Source organism: Poecilia formosa, unplaced genomic scaffold, assembly GCF_000485575.1.
Source record: "Poecilia formosa unplaced genomic scaffold, Poecilia_formosa-5.1.2 Scaffold41, whole genome shotgun sequence".
NCBI classification, from domain to species: domain Eukaryota; kingdom Metazoa; phylum Chordata; class Actinopteri; order Cyprinodontiformes; family Poeciliidae; genus Poecilia; species Poecilia formosa.
The window spans coordinates 496,272-511,965 of NW_006799980.1; the positions used below are offsets into that span (position 1 = coordinate 496,272).

General features: G+C 44.7%; 1 protein-coding gene across 1 annotated transcript; it reads right to left on the reverse strand.

Moving 5' to 3' along the window:
- Positions 1-1,195: 1,195 nt before the first annotated feature.
- Positions 1,196-14,980, reverse strand: polr2a (RNA polymerase II subunit A). The gene is made up of 29 exons (XM_007551261.2): positions 14,894-14,980; positions 14,100-14,232; positions 13,858-13,994; positions 12,660-12,833; positions 12,294-12,575; positions 12,034-12,195; positions 11,703-11,923; positions 11,486-11,618; positions 10,769-10,893; positions 10,212-10,422; positions 9,919-10,128; positions 9,664-9,832; positions 9,288-9,382; positions 8,942-9,145; positions 8,639-8,861; positions 7,873-8,056; positions 7,605-7,776; positions 7,016-7,121; positions 6,605-6,810; positions 6,249-6,512; positions 5,961-6,168; positions 5,771-5,871; positions 5,590-5,694; positions 5,318-5,500; positions 5,024-5,227; positions 4,738-4,924; positions 4,538-4,651; positions 4,310-4,459; positions 1,196-4,196 (listed from the first exon to the last, which is right to left on the reverse strand). Exons 1-29 carry the CDS (start codon positions 14,978-14,980, stop codon positions 3,223-3,225), a joined length of 5,724 nt encoding a protein of 1,907 aa, XP_007551323.1. The 3' UTR covers positions 1,196-3,222.
- Between the last annotated feature and the right edge of the window lie 714 nt (positions 14,981-15,694).

The window sequence follows — 15,694 nt, forward strand, 5'->3', positions numbered from 1 at the left end:
TCTTCTGCACTAATACACTAATAACAGTAATAAAAACTTTTTTCAACCCTGTATTTTCTGTGGTGGAGAGGGGGTTAGTTGAGCAAAATTGTTTGCTCAGCAGAAGAAAGAAAAGATCAAATTTTAAGGTGCTCAGTAACACAGGTGGCAAAAGCAGCAAATCTTTTAAATTTGCCACCCGGTTACCTGTAAAAAGTCCCTGAACCGTGAATGACTCCTTTGAGGAAATCAATGTTGATGAACTCACGGTGAGGTGAGAGCGCCCTCTTTAGGTCGATAGGTGCAATGTATTTTTGTTACCCGAATAAAATTAAAGTGAGTATTTTTTTATATTTTTAATACACGGTGATAATTAAGCAGTAAGTACACGTGTGCTAGAAAATGTTTATTTGCCAAAAATATAGGAAATAAGCGCATTTTTGTCCTTACAGCGATGGTACAACATCAGATTAGCTTAATTTAGCTAACTCGCCAAGGTGGAGACCTCAGCAATGCTAATAGAAACGTTTTATGTAATTTCTATAAAAAATTAAATTTATATTTGTTATATTGGTACAGGAAACATCTGGGATGTCTAGGAGTACGTATGGCTTGAGAAAACATGGAGATTGTTGAAATAATCGCAGCCGGAAACAAAGCCAACTAACAGTAATCCGAACACATCAACGCATCTGAGACGCCATTGCAGCTATTAGCCTTCAGCTAGCATGATAAAAATGTTTCAGCAGTAGAGAAATGCGGAATCAGTGGGGCTTATTTGTAAGGGTTGCCAAGTCTCTTCTCTTTAAAGAAAATAAAACTCAGCTAAAGCTGGGCCAAAATTGTTCTAACTCCAAAGACAACAGCAAATCCAGTTCAGAAAAGCTAAAGAACAAAAATAGTACTTTATGTTTAAAACACGCTAAAGTCATGAAACATGCCATGACCTGCAAATCGGTATGAACAAATTAATTTTTTAAAGGTGTGTTATAGTCTAAATTAATCATATATTTTTTTAAAAGGACATTCTACAAAAATAGAGAGCTTCAATAAATTGTTGCACCAACATCAGCCTGTTTGATAACTTTGGTTTTAAGTTTAAAACAATTTCTAATAAACATTTCACATTATTTCCCTTAAAAACTGCAATCAACCTTGCTAAACCAGGTATTGTGTAAAAATAAGTTTTTAAAAAAAGTAATAATCAACACAATGATATAGTAAAACTTTTATTCATTTTTTCAAGTCAAAAAACAAACAGAACAGAGATACAGAGAATGAGATCGTGACTTGATTTTTATACAGTGGCAACTTTAAGTTAAACCTTCCTTTAAACTGGACAGATGAATTCTTTCCTCAGTTTGAGACCCTGCATCACCTTCAGACGCTCCAGTCACACAAACGTACACACACTAACTCATTCATTCAACATGGGAGTCCTGTTGTTGTGGACTGACAAAACAGCACAGTTAAGACAACAGCGTTGGATGCAAACGTAGTGGACAAAATGCAACACTTTGTGGAATTAATGTCCATCGGACCCGCTTTATGTCTAAGGCCAGAAAACGCCACTCATTCAAGCCGAGGCTAAATATGAAGCAGATTTGTTTGTTTCCACAAAATTAGATTGCATCAAGTTTTCCCGAACCTAAAATATCCATTTTAGCTCAGCGGGACTCCCAGTCGGAGTCGACGCTAAAACCACCTCCTTCCCATGATTTCCCCTCATCACAGGTGAAATGCATGGAGGAAAAAAAAAATACAAGGAAACACTGATTTTAGAAACTCCAGGATGAAGAGGTAGGGAAACCAGTAATTTCAAAAACAAACGAGGAAGGGTCAAACAACAACAACCTCCCAAATTTACCAAGCCAGCAAGCTGTGTAAAGATGTAAAAAAGAAGTTCGCACTACTGTAGTGGGATTTTTAAAACAAAGGCTAACAGTGCAGTTTCTTTGGACCATTTCTTGTTAAAAAATAAAGTGTGACTCTACCATCTCCGACTTTTGTAGGAAGCAGGACAGAAAGTGTTTCCCTCTGCAGACTTTAAACTTCCAGGCTATTTTAACTGGAGCGAGAAAGTTAAAATGAGAAAGTCAGCTGGCGATTAATATCTGTCCCCCTGCCTCTTCATCCAGAGCAGATGAACTTCCTGCAAACAGGACTAAAAAGTCACCAAAAGCAAACGAGAAAAAAAAAATGAAACTCTTTTCTCTATTCATACTCATACAGAATAGTAGTTAACTTCATAAATAAACTGAGCAGAACGCAAGTACACTTCAGCTATTAGAAATAGGACAAAAATTTGCAAAAATGTAGGAGGGATTTTTAAAATGTATAGACGTGCACTACTTCTGAAAACAAGGACAAAAGCAGCAAGACCAAAACTATTATCCCTCATCTATTCTGAGCTCCATTTCGTCACAGATTCAAAATCAAAGATCAGATTCATTTTTACAATTTCTTGCGTGAAATCTGACATTCCCAGTTTCTAGGGAAGATTAGCATCTGGAAAAGTGTTTCTTTTTTTTGTCTGCTTTTGATGTACAAGTTTCTAAAATGGTAGACAAAAAGATGCTGGTGGGTAGTTTTGTGACATCTTTCAGGTTTTTGGGGTGTGAAGGATGAAGAAGATGGAGGTGATGGATACATATATGCTCATGTAAGTTCAGAGCAAGGACATAAAAGTCCTTTCTCTCCTAACCAGTTTCTCTCTTCTTTTTTAAAGTGTGCATTTATGCAGATGATACAAATGTGTCCACCTAAACTTTCTTTAAATGCTCAACAAGAGACAGTTTTTGTGATATCATTATGGTTTATGTTTAAATGGTGAATACAATCTTTACTTCTCAGGCTTTTGGCAACATGTACACCATCGACGACACAACCAGCATTTATAGACTGCGAGAAAGAGAGAGAGAGAGAGGGACTGGATGCAGGACACCAAAGTTAAAAAGAGACTTAAATGTTCACATCTTCCTCCCCTTTTCATTCCCTCTGGGGGATTATCAGTTTTTCTTCACACCCCATCTTGAAATTAAAGAGTAAAGAAACTACTTCAAAAGGCAACATTTTCACCCCTCATCAGGTAAAGCAGCGCAAGTCTTTCACAAACAGTTTTGAACGTCTTGGTGGGGGGGAGGGAGCAGCTTCCCGGTGGAGTCACGGGTCCCACAGCATCACCTTCTCAAGCCGATTAAAGCTGCTGCTTTCCTTCAGCCTCCCCCCCGCCTCCTCCGCAGCTCAGTTGTTTTCCTCGTCGCTGTCGTCGGGGCTGATGGCCGGGCTGTAGGTGGGGGAGGTGGGGCTGTATTTCGGAGTTGTTGGGGAGTAGGTAGGGGAGGTGGGGGAGTACTTCGGTGATGTAGGCGAGTACTTTGGCGACGTCGGGGAGTATTTCGGAGAGGTGGGGGTGTACTCTGGAGAGCTGGGGCTGTACGAGGGGGACGTCGGGGTGTATTTGGGCGAGGTTGGGGAGTATGATGGAGAGCTGGGGCTGTATGACGGCGAGCTGGGTGTGTAAGTGGGCGACTGAGGGGTGTAGCGTGGACTGGAGGGGGAGTAGGATGGAGATGTAGGGGAATAAGAGGGTGAAGTTGGGGAGTAGTTTGGACTGGTTGGTGTGTAGTTGGGGGAGGTTGGGGAGTAAGAGGGCGATGTGGGAGAGTATGAAGGGGAGGTAGGGGAGTAACTGGGGGAAGTTGGGGTGTAGTTCGGCGATGTGGGGCTGTAGCTCGGACTGGTCGGAGAGTAGGACGGAGAGGTAGGGGAGTAGGAAGGGGAGGTGGGGGAGTAGGATGGAGAAGTGGGAGAGTAAGAGGGTGAGGTTGGCGAGTAGGAGGGTGAAGTAGGGGAGTAGCTGGGCGACGTCGGACTGTAGCTCGGCGATGTTGGGCTGTAGCTCGGAGAGGTCGGAGAATATGACGGAGACGTCGGGGAGTACGAGGGAGAAGTGGGGGAGTAGGAGGGAGACGTCGGGGAGTAAGATGGAGACGTTGGAGAGTAGGAGGGAGATGTCGGGGAGTAACTGGGTGAAGTAGGGGAGTACGATGGAGACGTGGGGCTGTAGTTGGGGCTGGTGGGGGAGTAAGAGGGAGAGGTGGGGGAGTAGGAAGGCGACGTTGGGGAGTAGCCTGGGCTCTGAGGGGTGTAGCCCCCCGGAGAACGAGGCTCGTAGGCGGGGGAAGTGGGAGAGTAGTTTGGTGACATGGCTCCACCTGAGGAAGAAAATTCAAAAACCAATCATGTAGGGTTCACTCACAGCAGCTCTGCATAATTCAAAGTCCAGTTTGTCTGCCTAGACTGTCTGGATCATTTGGTGCAGTCTAACCTGGAGATGGGATGTATGGACTGACTGGTCCAGGAGACCCCGGTGACCCTGGTGTGGGAGACCAGGCTGGGGAGTAACCTGGAGAGAAGCCACTCGCGTCTGACGCTGCGCTGGGAGAGAAACCTGCTGCTCCAGGGGTCATGCCGCTTCCTACGTGACCAAATAAAGAGTCAGTGAATGAATAGAAATCAATGAGAGGTCCAAAGCAATGGCTGTATTTGAACCTACCAACACTGGGGGACCATGCTCCGTACGCTGGGGTGGCTCCGGTGTTCCAGGGTGTCATGGCGGGAGACATACCGCTCATGGGGCTCGGCACCGAGCCGAAGAACATTCCAGTGGCTGCAAACAAAGACGTAGAACGTATCAACATATGCGCTATCCCAAAACATCTACACCTAAAAATCAAGAGCAGCGCCTCCACTTACGCCCCGCCACGCTGATGCCGGGGATGTTTGTCGGGATCTCCATGCCGTACTTGCACTTCTCAGCATCCAGCAGCAGGTCAAAGCAGCCGGTCCCTGCTGGGGCGAGCTGGCCGAGCATGATGTTCTCCGACACGCCCTTCATCGGGTCGCACTCTCCGTGAGAGGACGCCTCCATCAGGACATCCACCTGCAGCAGAAAAGGAAACAAGATTTGTTAAGAATTACAAAAAGAAAAAGAAAAAAAAGTGAGGATTGATCCTTTTGAGTTAAATACAAATCTTTGTACCGTCTCCTCAAAGGAACACTTCATGAGAGGCCCGGTGTCTTGACGGTTGATGCCATGACGTGTGATGGCCATCAGGTGACCGCGGCAGGTCATAGTGTCACAAAGCAGAGCCAAGTGGCGGTAGTTGACGTAGGAGCCATCAAAGGAGATGACGTGGTACAACTCTCTCTCCAGAGCTTTTCGGACAGCTTCGATACCCAAAACCTTTTCAATTCAAAACCAAACAATTCTCAGTGACGATCCCTGTGAAATAAACGTTGAGCTCATGAAGAAAGACGGGAACGGGTTTTGTACCGTGAAGATCTCCACGATGTCGTTGGAGGTGGTCCTGACAGGATCCACGTCCTTCTCACTGAGCACCCTCATGAGGCTCACTCCGTCCGTCTCAAGGATCCACTCCTGCAGGGCCTTGAACTCTCCGTCCTCCGTGATGATGATCTTCTTCTTGTTGTCGGTCTGAGGCAGATGCATGTACACCTGAAAGAGACGAGCAAAAACATATTTGTAGAGATTTACTAAAGAAACAAAACTAAAGGAATAAAAAGAAGAAACCCCGATGGATTCACCTTGCTGATCTGCTCGATGCCCTGCAGAGTCATGTCCGTCAGCATGTTGGACTCGATGCACCTCAGGAACACATCGTCGTCCATTTTGTCCACGACCTCCTCGTCCTGGTCAAGCACAGCAGATTCTTACGATCTGAACCAACACCGGATTCTCTCACTTTCATCGTTAACCAAAGCTCACCTCTTGAAACTTGTTCTCGTCGCTGTTCATGATGCGAATTCGCAGCACCAGTTTTTCAGCGTTGTCATCGTTGAAGATGCAGTTGAGGTCGTCACCGAAACCTAAGATAAGGAAAGCGCAGCGTAACCGAGTGGGGAAGTGGGGGGTTCATTTCTTTATAAAACGTTGAATGAAGCGTTACTCAACCCACCTGCATTGATCTTCTCTGCGATCTGCTCCATGGTCAGTTTGCGGTCAGTCATGTGCTTGCGGTCGAGCTCGATGCGCAGCAGCCACGGCGAAATGCGAGTCACGTCAAAGTCCGGCATCTCGTAGTAGACGTTCACCCACTCCTGATCCTCGGCCACCACGGTGTTCTGAGGGTTGGGGTCGTAGTAGATGGCGGTGTTGGCAGTCACCTGGAAGACAACGCTCAGTTTAAAGCCAGTTTTTAAACGCTGTCAGATGGAAAAAAAAAAAGAAGCAGAGGATATCTTACCTTTCTGAGCGTCGTATGCTCCAGTCGACACAGGATGTCCTTAGCCCTCTCCGCGTCACGCGCCGCCTGACCCAGCAGGAAGACAGTCAGCGATGGCGTCTTGGGCCTCTTCGAGATGTTGATCAACTCTTTGAGACGAGGCACACCGAGCGTGACGTTCTTGGCCGACACTCCGGCGTAGTGGAAAGTGTTCAGGGTCATCTGGGTGGCCGGCTCTCCCAGCGACTGGGCAGCTAGAGCGCCGACCATTTCACCAGGGTGGGCCTGGAGGAGGAGGAGGACAGGAAGAATCGTTTCATGCTTTCAGATGAAAATGAAAGCTCAAACAGCTCCCAGCAAACATCTGCAGAACTTACAATGGATTGGTTGAACTTGGTCTCTATCTCTCCCAGCAGCCAGTCGTAAGCCTCGGTGGACAGGCGGAACTCCTCCGTCATGCGTTTGGAGCAGAGCGTCGACCGCAGGTGGATGTTGAAGAGCAGAGTGGCATTCTCCTGGGCCTGCCTGCTCAGAGGATCATCGCCATTGACAATAACCAGCTTCTTACTCAGCTCATGAACGCCTGGGGAGGATATAAAAAAAAAAACAAACAAACATATGGGTTGAAGTTCACAACAAAAACGATCTGTTAAACTGCTAACATAACGGCTTCAGGTGTTTTTATAAGCAGCTCTACACAACATTTGACGTCAACTTGTAATTATTTTACGTGATTTAGCAATTCTCAAGTTTAAAGAGATTTAGGTTTTTTTATTTGTCAGCTTTACCCTCAACCACTCGCAGGGGATTTAGGTCTGTTGGGGTTCGAGTGTTGATTCGGAAGATCTTCTGAGCATTCCAGATCATTCTGGCCAGGTTGCACGGCAGCACCACCTACAGGCAAAGAGACATATTGCAGTTCATACAATTAATGCATAATCTACCATGTCAAGAGGCTTATAAGGATGATGGAGATTCATCATAGTTCTGAGGTTTATTGCAAATGTTGAAAATGTCAAAACCACACATTTAAGGTCTGAGGACAGGATTTAAAAGCACGTAACATTTACTTAGATCCGACCGCAAAACCATTTAAATCTGATCTCATTAAGTAAATTCATGCAAATAAAACTGATTTAAAGGGAAATGCCCAGGCTCAAGATTCCTGCTTCTGATTTTACCTGCAATGGCTGATTGAAAACTTTATTACCATTCCTGAACACTTTTTTTACATTTAGGAATGTTTCTTTAGCTTGCTGACTGTTCATTGTGTGTACTGCTGCAACTGTTGCTGATTTAATCTGAAGTCAGAGCAGATTTTAAGAGTCCTTTCTGATAATGTTTTGCTGTCCTGCTGTGGACCATACGGTCACGCACCTTACTGTCACCAGTGGGGAAAATCGCCCGCAGGATCTCCCTGTCCTCCCTCATCTTCTCAAACTCCTTCTCCAAGACGCTCTGCACGTGTGCGTTAGTCAGCACGTCTTTCACCACGTCTTCCTGCAGCACCCTTCTCAACGCGCGCTCGTTGGTGCAGTCAAACCGAAACCTGGAGGGATTAAAAAAGAAAACGGGGCGGGTGAACTCCTGATTCGGGACAACTAAAAGGAGACCGAGTTGGGTTGAGGATGTTTGCGGCGCGTACTTCTTTTCGAACGCCTTGTTGGAGGGTTTCAACGTCGCCAGGTTTTGGAACTCGACGTTCTCTCCCGCCAGGCCGTCCTCGCCGTAACGCAGTTGAACCACCTGGTTGATGGAGTTTCGCACCGTGGCGTCGTACTTCACCATCACAGACTCCATGGATTTGATCAGACGACGCTGAATGTAACCTGGAAGCAGAGTGAGAGAGATCTCTGTTAGCCGACAAACCGAAACAAAAAATCTCCAGCTGCGTCTTAAATGGCTGAAATGATAAACTGTGATTAATCGACTATTGAAATAATCGTCAAAAATGTAGTAATCGACTGATCGATAACTGGAGTATATACTCAAAAAAACTTACATTTGCTGAAAAAAAAAACATATTTAGAGCAGTAATGAAGCAAAACTGTACAGTAAATATATAAATTTTCATTTAAGGGTCCTCTTCATAAAACTCCTCAAGTGGCAAAGTTTTAGTAGGCATTATTTCAGCTGCAGATGCATCCTTGCAAATGATTAAGTGTTCACTTCAAGAATTATTTTTTGTTGCATTTTAGGCAATGAAATGTTTATTTTCTTATTTTAAAAAGTATTTGAATTATTTCTAAAATGGTATTAAAAAAAGACTTAAGTCAAATGAAAAATCTGCAGAATGTGGCAATTTTTAAAAATAAAATTAATCAGTCTTCAGAGTAACTGACAGAATAATGGATCAGTAAAATAACTGCTAGCTGCAGCCCTCATGTTTTGCTGCTGCTCTGTGCACCGACCCGTCTCGGCGGTCTTGACAGCCGTGTCGATCAGACCCTCTCTGCCTCCCATGGCGTGGAAGAAGAACTCGGTCGGCGTCAGCCCGGCCAGGTAGGAGTTCTCCACGAAGCCTCGGCTCTCGGGGCCGTAGTCGTCCTTGATGAAGTGAGGCAGCGTGCGGTGCTTGAACCCGAAGGGGATTCGCTTACCCTCCACGTTCTGCTGGCCCACCACGGCGATAACCTGCGGGAGAAACGGGGTTACGCTCGGCTCAGACCGGAACGGCGTTCTCCGGCGACGGGCGGGCCGAGGCGAGGCGTTACCTGCGAGATGTTGATCTTTGAGCCCTTGGAGCCGGCCACCACCATGGACTTGAAGTTGTTGTACTCGGACAGCGACTTCTGAGCAGAGGATCCCGTTTTGTCACGGGCGTCGTTCAGGATGCGGTTCACCTGGTTCTCGAAGGTTTGCCTCAGGGTGTTACCAGGTGTCGGCTCCAGCTCGTTGTTGTGGGCTTTTTCAATAACCTGGCAGATGAAGAGGAGGGGAATTAAACTCTGCGATGCCACATTTCTGATGTTTCTTGCACAAAAAATTTAAATAAAATCCCTCCTTAAGGGTTAATAAATCATTATATTCTGTGAAAACATATCTAAGAGTTTTCCTCACTTCTATCACATCCTGTTTGGCCTTCTTGATGGTGTTCTGGATGTCGAGGTACGTCTTGGCATCAGCAATGGAGTCTCCAATACCAATGGAATGACCTGTTGTCACAAACACATCGGTGTGAAGAAAAGTCCTGTTTAACTCAAACTTAGACACTGGCTGCATTTCAACCACAAATGTGCAAAAAACTTTTTCAATATTCTGCAAATGTTGAAAAAACAGAACTTCACAATCGTGGCGTTTCCATCAAATAAGAAATGCAAATAAAATCCTGTGATTTTAATTTTATGATCCATAGAAAGTCTGGAGTCTTATTAAATCAAATTTTATAAGTTTCCAGGCAGTGGAGGAACCTTGCAGCTGCGGATGCGTCTCTTACCCTCGATGAGCAGCCAGTTGTTGACCACCGTCTGAATGTTGGAGTAGAAGAGCCTGGTGATGTCGTGGCCCATCTCCAGGTAGGAGATGTGGACGAGGGAGCCGGCCGAGGTTCCCAGAGACTTCTTACACAGGATGCCCATGATCAACTCCCCGTTCTCCACTATGACCTGGTTGAAAATTCACTCTTGAAATTAAGCAACCCGAGGCCGGTTCCTTTGTTTAAAATCGGTAGATAAAGACGTCCGCCCCGTACCTTGGTGTCACCGGGGGAGATGTGTTTGTACGGGCCGCTGTCCTCGTCGTCGGGGTGCGTGCTGTGGGTGCGGATCACGTTGATGTGTCCTGGAATGATGAGGCTGAAGATCTGCTTCCCCGTCCACAGCGGACGGGGTTTGAGGATCGCCGGCTGAGGCATCTTCCCGTCCCAGGTGGACAGGAACATCAGGAGGTTCATCACCTCACCCTGAGAGAGGAGGGAAAACCCGCAATGAGCGAAAGCGATCTCAACCCTGCGTCTGTTCGGAGGTTCAGCAGCAATCCACGCACCCTCTCCAAGAACACGTCTCTTTTAGTGAACTTGCGGACGGCTGTGAGGGTGTCCTGCACGATCCCCATGACAGGCCGGTTGGACTGGGGCGTGACGATCATCCGCGGCACCATGGCCAGCTCCTGAATCTCCGCCCTCGTCTCCAGCGACTGGGGGAGGTGGAGGTTCATCTCGTCCCCATCGAAGTCGGCATTGTAAGGGGTGGTGACGCTGCAGAGGTGAAAAAAAATACACAAACAAAAACACAGACGTCAGCGAGAGCAAAAGACGATGCAGGAATCACTAAAAACTTTGATCGTCAGTTCCTACAACAAAAAAAAATATCTATCATCATAAGTAATATTTATCCAATATCAACATCGGAGTCGCCTGCAAAATTTGACTAACATCTCTTGCCAGCGCCATTGGTCGCAGCAATGCTTTTACAGAAACACTTTTTTGATTCACTCCTTTGTTTATGTGCAAATGCAGAATCCGTACGTGACTCAAGATGATTTCGAAGACAACAGAAATCCTGACCGGGATACCTCTGTTCAGGTTTTATCTTCGTCAGTACCTGAGGTTGAGTCGGAACGTCGACCAAGGCAGGATCCGAACTCTGTGCCCCATCATGGACATTTTATGCAGCGTGGGCTGTCGGTTGAAGATGATGATGTCACCGTCGCACATGTGCCTTTCCACCTAAAATGATCAAGACAAATTACAGTTAGAATATGAGTTACATGTTGCTTACAGACAGATATGCACAGAGAAATGCGACCACAGTGAACAGATTTTAAAATCGATCTGCTCTGATTGGGTATCGTCCAAGTTGGAAATCTAAAAATGAATCCTTTTTGATCAGTGAGCGTGGCTACAGCACTGTAAAAAAAAAAAGACTCCACACAGGAACTTGTTACCGAGGAGAGAAAACTTAAAGGGAACCATTTTCAGAAGCACAAGAAAAATTTCTACAACAGGTTCACGATTTGAAAGAAATTTTTAAGTCTTTTCACATCTCTATAGGGCTGGGTGAAAAAAATCAGCCAGACTAAAAAAAATAAAAAATAAAGATTTTTATTGATGTTTTTTCTCACTTTCTTTTCCTTAAAAAGACATTACAAATGTTTTTATCAAGTGGTCATTTAAATTCGCCTTTCTGTGAGTTCATCTGAGTTCAAAGTAAAAAAAAAAAAAAAGTCTGTAAAACACGCTTGTCAGACAAGATGGTGGGCTTTGGGAGGGCTGACATCTCTATATGTGAGCACACATGTGAACATTGTGTTGGTCTTGCCTTGTAGCCGATTTGCAGATGAAGGTCACTTGGTTTAGGGTGGAATCGCAGGTCGATTCTGTCTCCGTTGTCTCGGATAATGTACTTTGCTCCAGGGTACTGGCTGTTGCCTCGCCGGACCAACTCTTGCAATCTAATGAAAGCGATCGGAGCTAAATTAGCTGGAGTTACCCGCAAAGTTGCTAACGATTCAAACCCGGGAGCCTCTCGGCCGTACCTGTCGATATTAAAGGGTGTGACGATCTCGGGGAACGTCATGTTGGCCGCGATGGATCGTGGCACGCCCACTTGGTCGATCTGCAGGTTGGGGTCAGGGGTGATGACGGTTCGGGCCGAGAAGTCCACGCGTTTGCCCATCAGGTTACCCCTCACTCGCCCCTCTTTTCCCTTTAGACGCTGCTTTATGGATTTGAGAGGCCGGCCAGACTTTTGCATCGCCTGAAAAAAACAGAAAAGGTCTTTTTATTTTTTTTAGCAAAGCAGCAAAAACATGACAACTGACTTCATACCAGCAGCTAAAATCCAGCTGGATGCATATGTATACAAACCCTCGGCAGTCCTGGCAATTCGTTGTCGACCATCGTGGCCACGTGAAACTGAAGGAGCTTCACATCCTCGGCGATGACGTGAGCAGCTGCGCCGCTTTGCTCGTTTCTTCTCAACTGGTTGTTGATCTTCACAATGTCCGCCAGCTTGTGGGTCAAATCATCCTTTGAAACAGATTTTTTTTTTTTTTTATTAAAATTTGTTAGACAATTTTAGCAAGGTGTGGCAACGCAGAAACACAGAAGAATGATTTTAGTTGCACCTGGTTGCGAGCTGAGCCCTGCATGACCACGGCGGGCCTCACGGCCAGCGGAGGCACCGGCAGCACGGTCACAATCATCCACTCTGGACGGGCGAACTTGGGGTCCATGCCCAAGATGATGTCTTCTTCGTCCGAGATGCGCTTGAAGATCTCGTGGACGCGTTCGGGACTCAGCAGGATTTTCTTCTCCTGGGAATCCTCGTTGACGTGCTTCCACTCGGCGTACAGCTCCAAGCCCGAGCGTCGGATGCGAGGCTGGTAGCGCCCGCAGCCGCCGTGACCCTGAGGGGAGACCCGACGGGTGAGTGGCAGGGAAACCGAGCTGAGAATGGCTGGGAAAGATAAACGAGGACTCTTATCGAATACCTTCTCCTTGGTAATGTCCTCCTCCGTCTCCTGTGGCTCCATTCCAAATTTGTTGTCCATCTCTTCCCCTCCCTCACATATGTTTTTGCCTTTGCACAGCTCGTAGACGTGGGTTAGACGCTTCCTGGGCTGGCCCTTGGATTTCACAAGGATTTCTTTGATCTTCGGATTGTTCTAGAAAGAAAAGCAAAGCGACAAAATGTGACGTAGGAAACGTAGAAGAACAGGATTATGGTAGGGTGATAAAAAAACAACAACCCAACACTAAATTTATGAGAACTTTTAATGAGTTGTTTTATGAACTATAAAACTCAAATGAAAACAAAGTGGTTAGTATTAACCTGTCATTCCCATGTGCGGCGAGTCAGATAGTCTTTGAGAAACAAATGCTAAATTTATTAATTTATTTTGTAAAAGTGTTAAAATAATATAGTAGAGCAGCAAAAAAAAATAAAATAAAAAATTGGTAGAAGGATACTATTGTAGACCGTGTGTTACTCATAAAATGCAGTGTCAATTTTAAATTCATGAGACATTATTTTACAAAAACATTATTTTGTTGCCATTATTTCAGCACCTGCTAATGTATGCTTTTTAAAGAGTTTTGATTTACAAAAAAATTAACTTAGTCATACAAGTGTGTGAAGTTTTCTGTCATTTAATTGCTGAAACTGTGAATTGCAGCTATACAAATAAACTCATTTGAATTAGGATTTTTTTTCAGGTTAAATAATATGTCTGTCTCAGATAAAGTGTAATGAGAACAAATTTTTTTTTTTTTTGGGGGGGGGATCATAAGCTGGGTTTGAGCAGCTTAGTGAAGGCAGAGTGTTTCGTTTCTGGTATCTGCAACTTTTACCTCACTGGTTTAATGTAATAGTGTCTGGTTGAACACCACGTTTGGTGTCATTTACTTTCTTCATTCTTGAGTTTAACATGGACACTTTACTTGTTGAAGAGTGGAGCAAGTGTTGCAAAACCGGATAAGGTTTGCAACACAAAGAGTCATAAATATACGGTGCCATTACTTTTGCTTATAAACTCCAGGCATATTTAATAAAAGACATTTGCTCCTTACTGGATGTTGTGAGCCATAGTGTTTACTCTAGAAATTAGATTTGAACCACTGAACATTACGTTTAAATGCAAAATATTGACTTATAATCAATATTTACAGTAATAAAATGTAAGTACTTACGGAATCCACCAGCAGTTTTGAGCAAAAGAAGCAGACGCATCGAAGAATCTTCATTATTTTTGATATGAAGCCGACGTGGAAAACCGGCTTCGCCAGCTCTATGTGTCCGAAGTGGCCCGGACATTCAGTCATGTTGCCTGAAAGAATAAATGTACTGTAAGTGAGAGGTTCACAACCTCAGTTTGGGACAGAGACGTCTGGTTATGTTTATTGGATGAAATTCAGACATGTCAACACTTTACCTGCACATGTCTGACATCTCCCACTGCGTTCTATGACCCCTTGTCTCGGATCCATAAGGCCACCAAGCTTAGGACGTCCTCCTTCTGTGGTTTCAGGGTATTTGATACCCCCTTCGGTAACCGACATCCGTTTCTGAAGAGGACAACATATGGTGAAACTAGAGTAACCACAATCACGTTTTCATAACAAAATACAGAAGCATTTCAAAATATCGGTCACTACATAAAAGTTACTTTATAAAAGATCTACAACTTCTTCAGATTTAATTTCCAAAACGGAAAATGTAAACACTGCATAGAAGGTAGAACAATAATTGAACACAACTTTCTTCCACATAAAAACACACTACAGCATATAAAAATAACAGCAAAATATATAAAATTTGTGTTTTATAAGGTTTTTTTATTTATAATGCCAGATAACAGATCATAAAGTACACGGCTAAGTAGTACAACAAAATTTAAAAGCTACATATCAAGTCACAAAAATTATTTACGGTGGCCCTACAGACATCGAACGCTTTAAAAGGGGGTTTAATTCATGGGTCGTTTCAAAGTGTTGTGCTTTAAGTTTTTTGTTAAGTTCCTGCAACATGCTAGTTAGCTCAAGCTCCAGCCTAACACAGTTAGCTAGGCTAGGCTAACAGCAAGACTTTCCAGTTGCAAACAGAACCATGTCTTTGACGAAAGTGTTAACTACTTCGTTAACCGATAAAACTGCATAATTTAATGTGTCAACTATTAAATAGTTCATTAATAGGAAAATAAATCCCACCCCAAAACAGAAAACCTACAAGTTCATCTGGGCTGATGACGCCGAACTGAACTCTCTTGATCGTGCGCAATGGGCATGCGCTGTCACCGGAGGGCGGTCCGTGCATCCTGTCTATTCAAAGAGACGCGTCCTTCCTCGGCACGCCGCTTTGTGAGCAGGAACAGCCTGTAAATTGTCACCTCGACTCCGGCCAGGCCGCCAACGGTGACCGGAAAGTCTCCGAAGGCAATATTCCAGGTGCCTTTGTTGTCGGCTGCCTTTGGAGCTGAGTAATTTACGTTCAGTTCCTGCCTACACAGACCAACTACCGCTCCCTCCCCTTTTCCGATCTACTAACTTGAGCGCTCTAAGCGCTTCTGAACGTTGAGCAGCCCAACGCCTGCTTATATAGACGGAGAGCATACTACGGGGTTCCCCACTCAAAAACACAAGGACTGTTTGCTGAGAAGGTGGGACAAGCAACTCCGTAGTAACACGCTCATTGGCTTTTGAAAGTAGCTTTATGAATAATTAAAAAGATTCCACGCACAGCCAATCAGAGTAGACGTTAGTTTCACCTGCAAATCATAGTTGAAGGCGGGTACAAATATTGTGGGAGCTCATTCTTATTGGCTTTCTTGAAAGAGAAAGGGCGGTGCATATTGTGCTTTCGATGAAATCTATAAATATTTAGTAGACACTCTCTGGATTGGATGGTTTTCTCATTAATATTTAGCAATGGGAAAGGGAAACCCAATGACAATGAAGAAATTTATCTATGTGAAATAATTCAATCAAAATCCACCCCCTTTCCGATATTTGCCGAGGATTGCCGAATGAA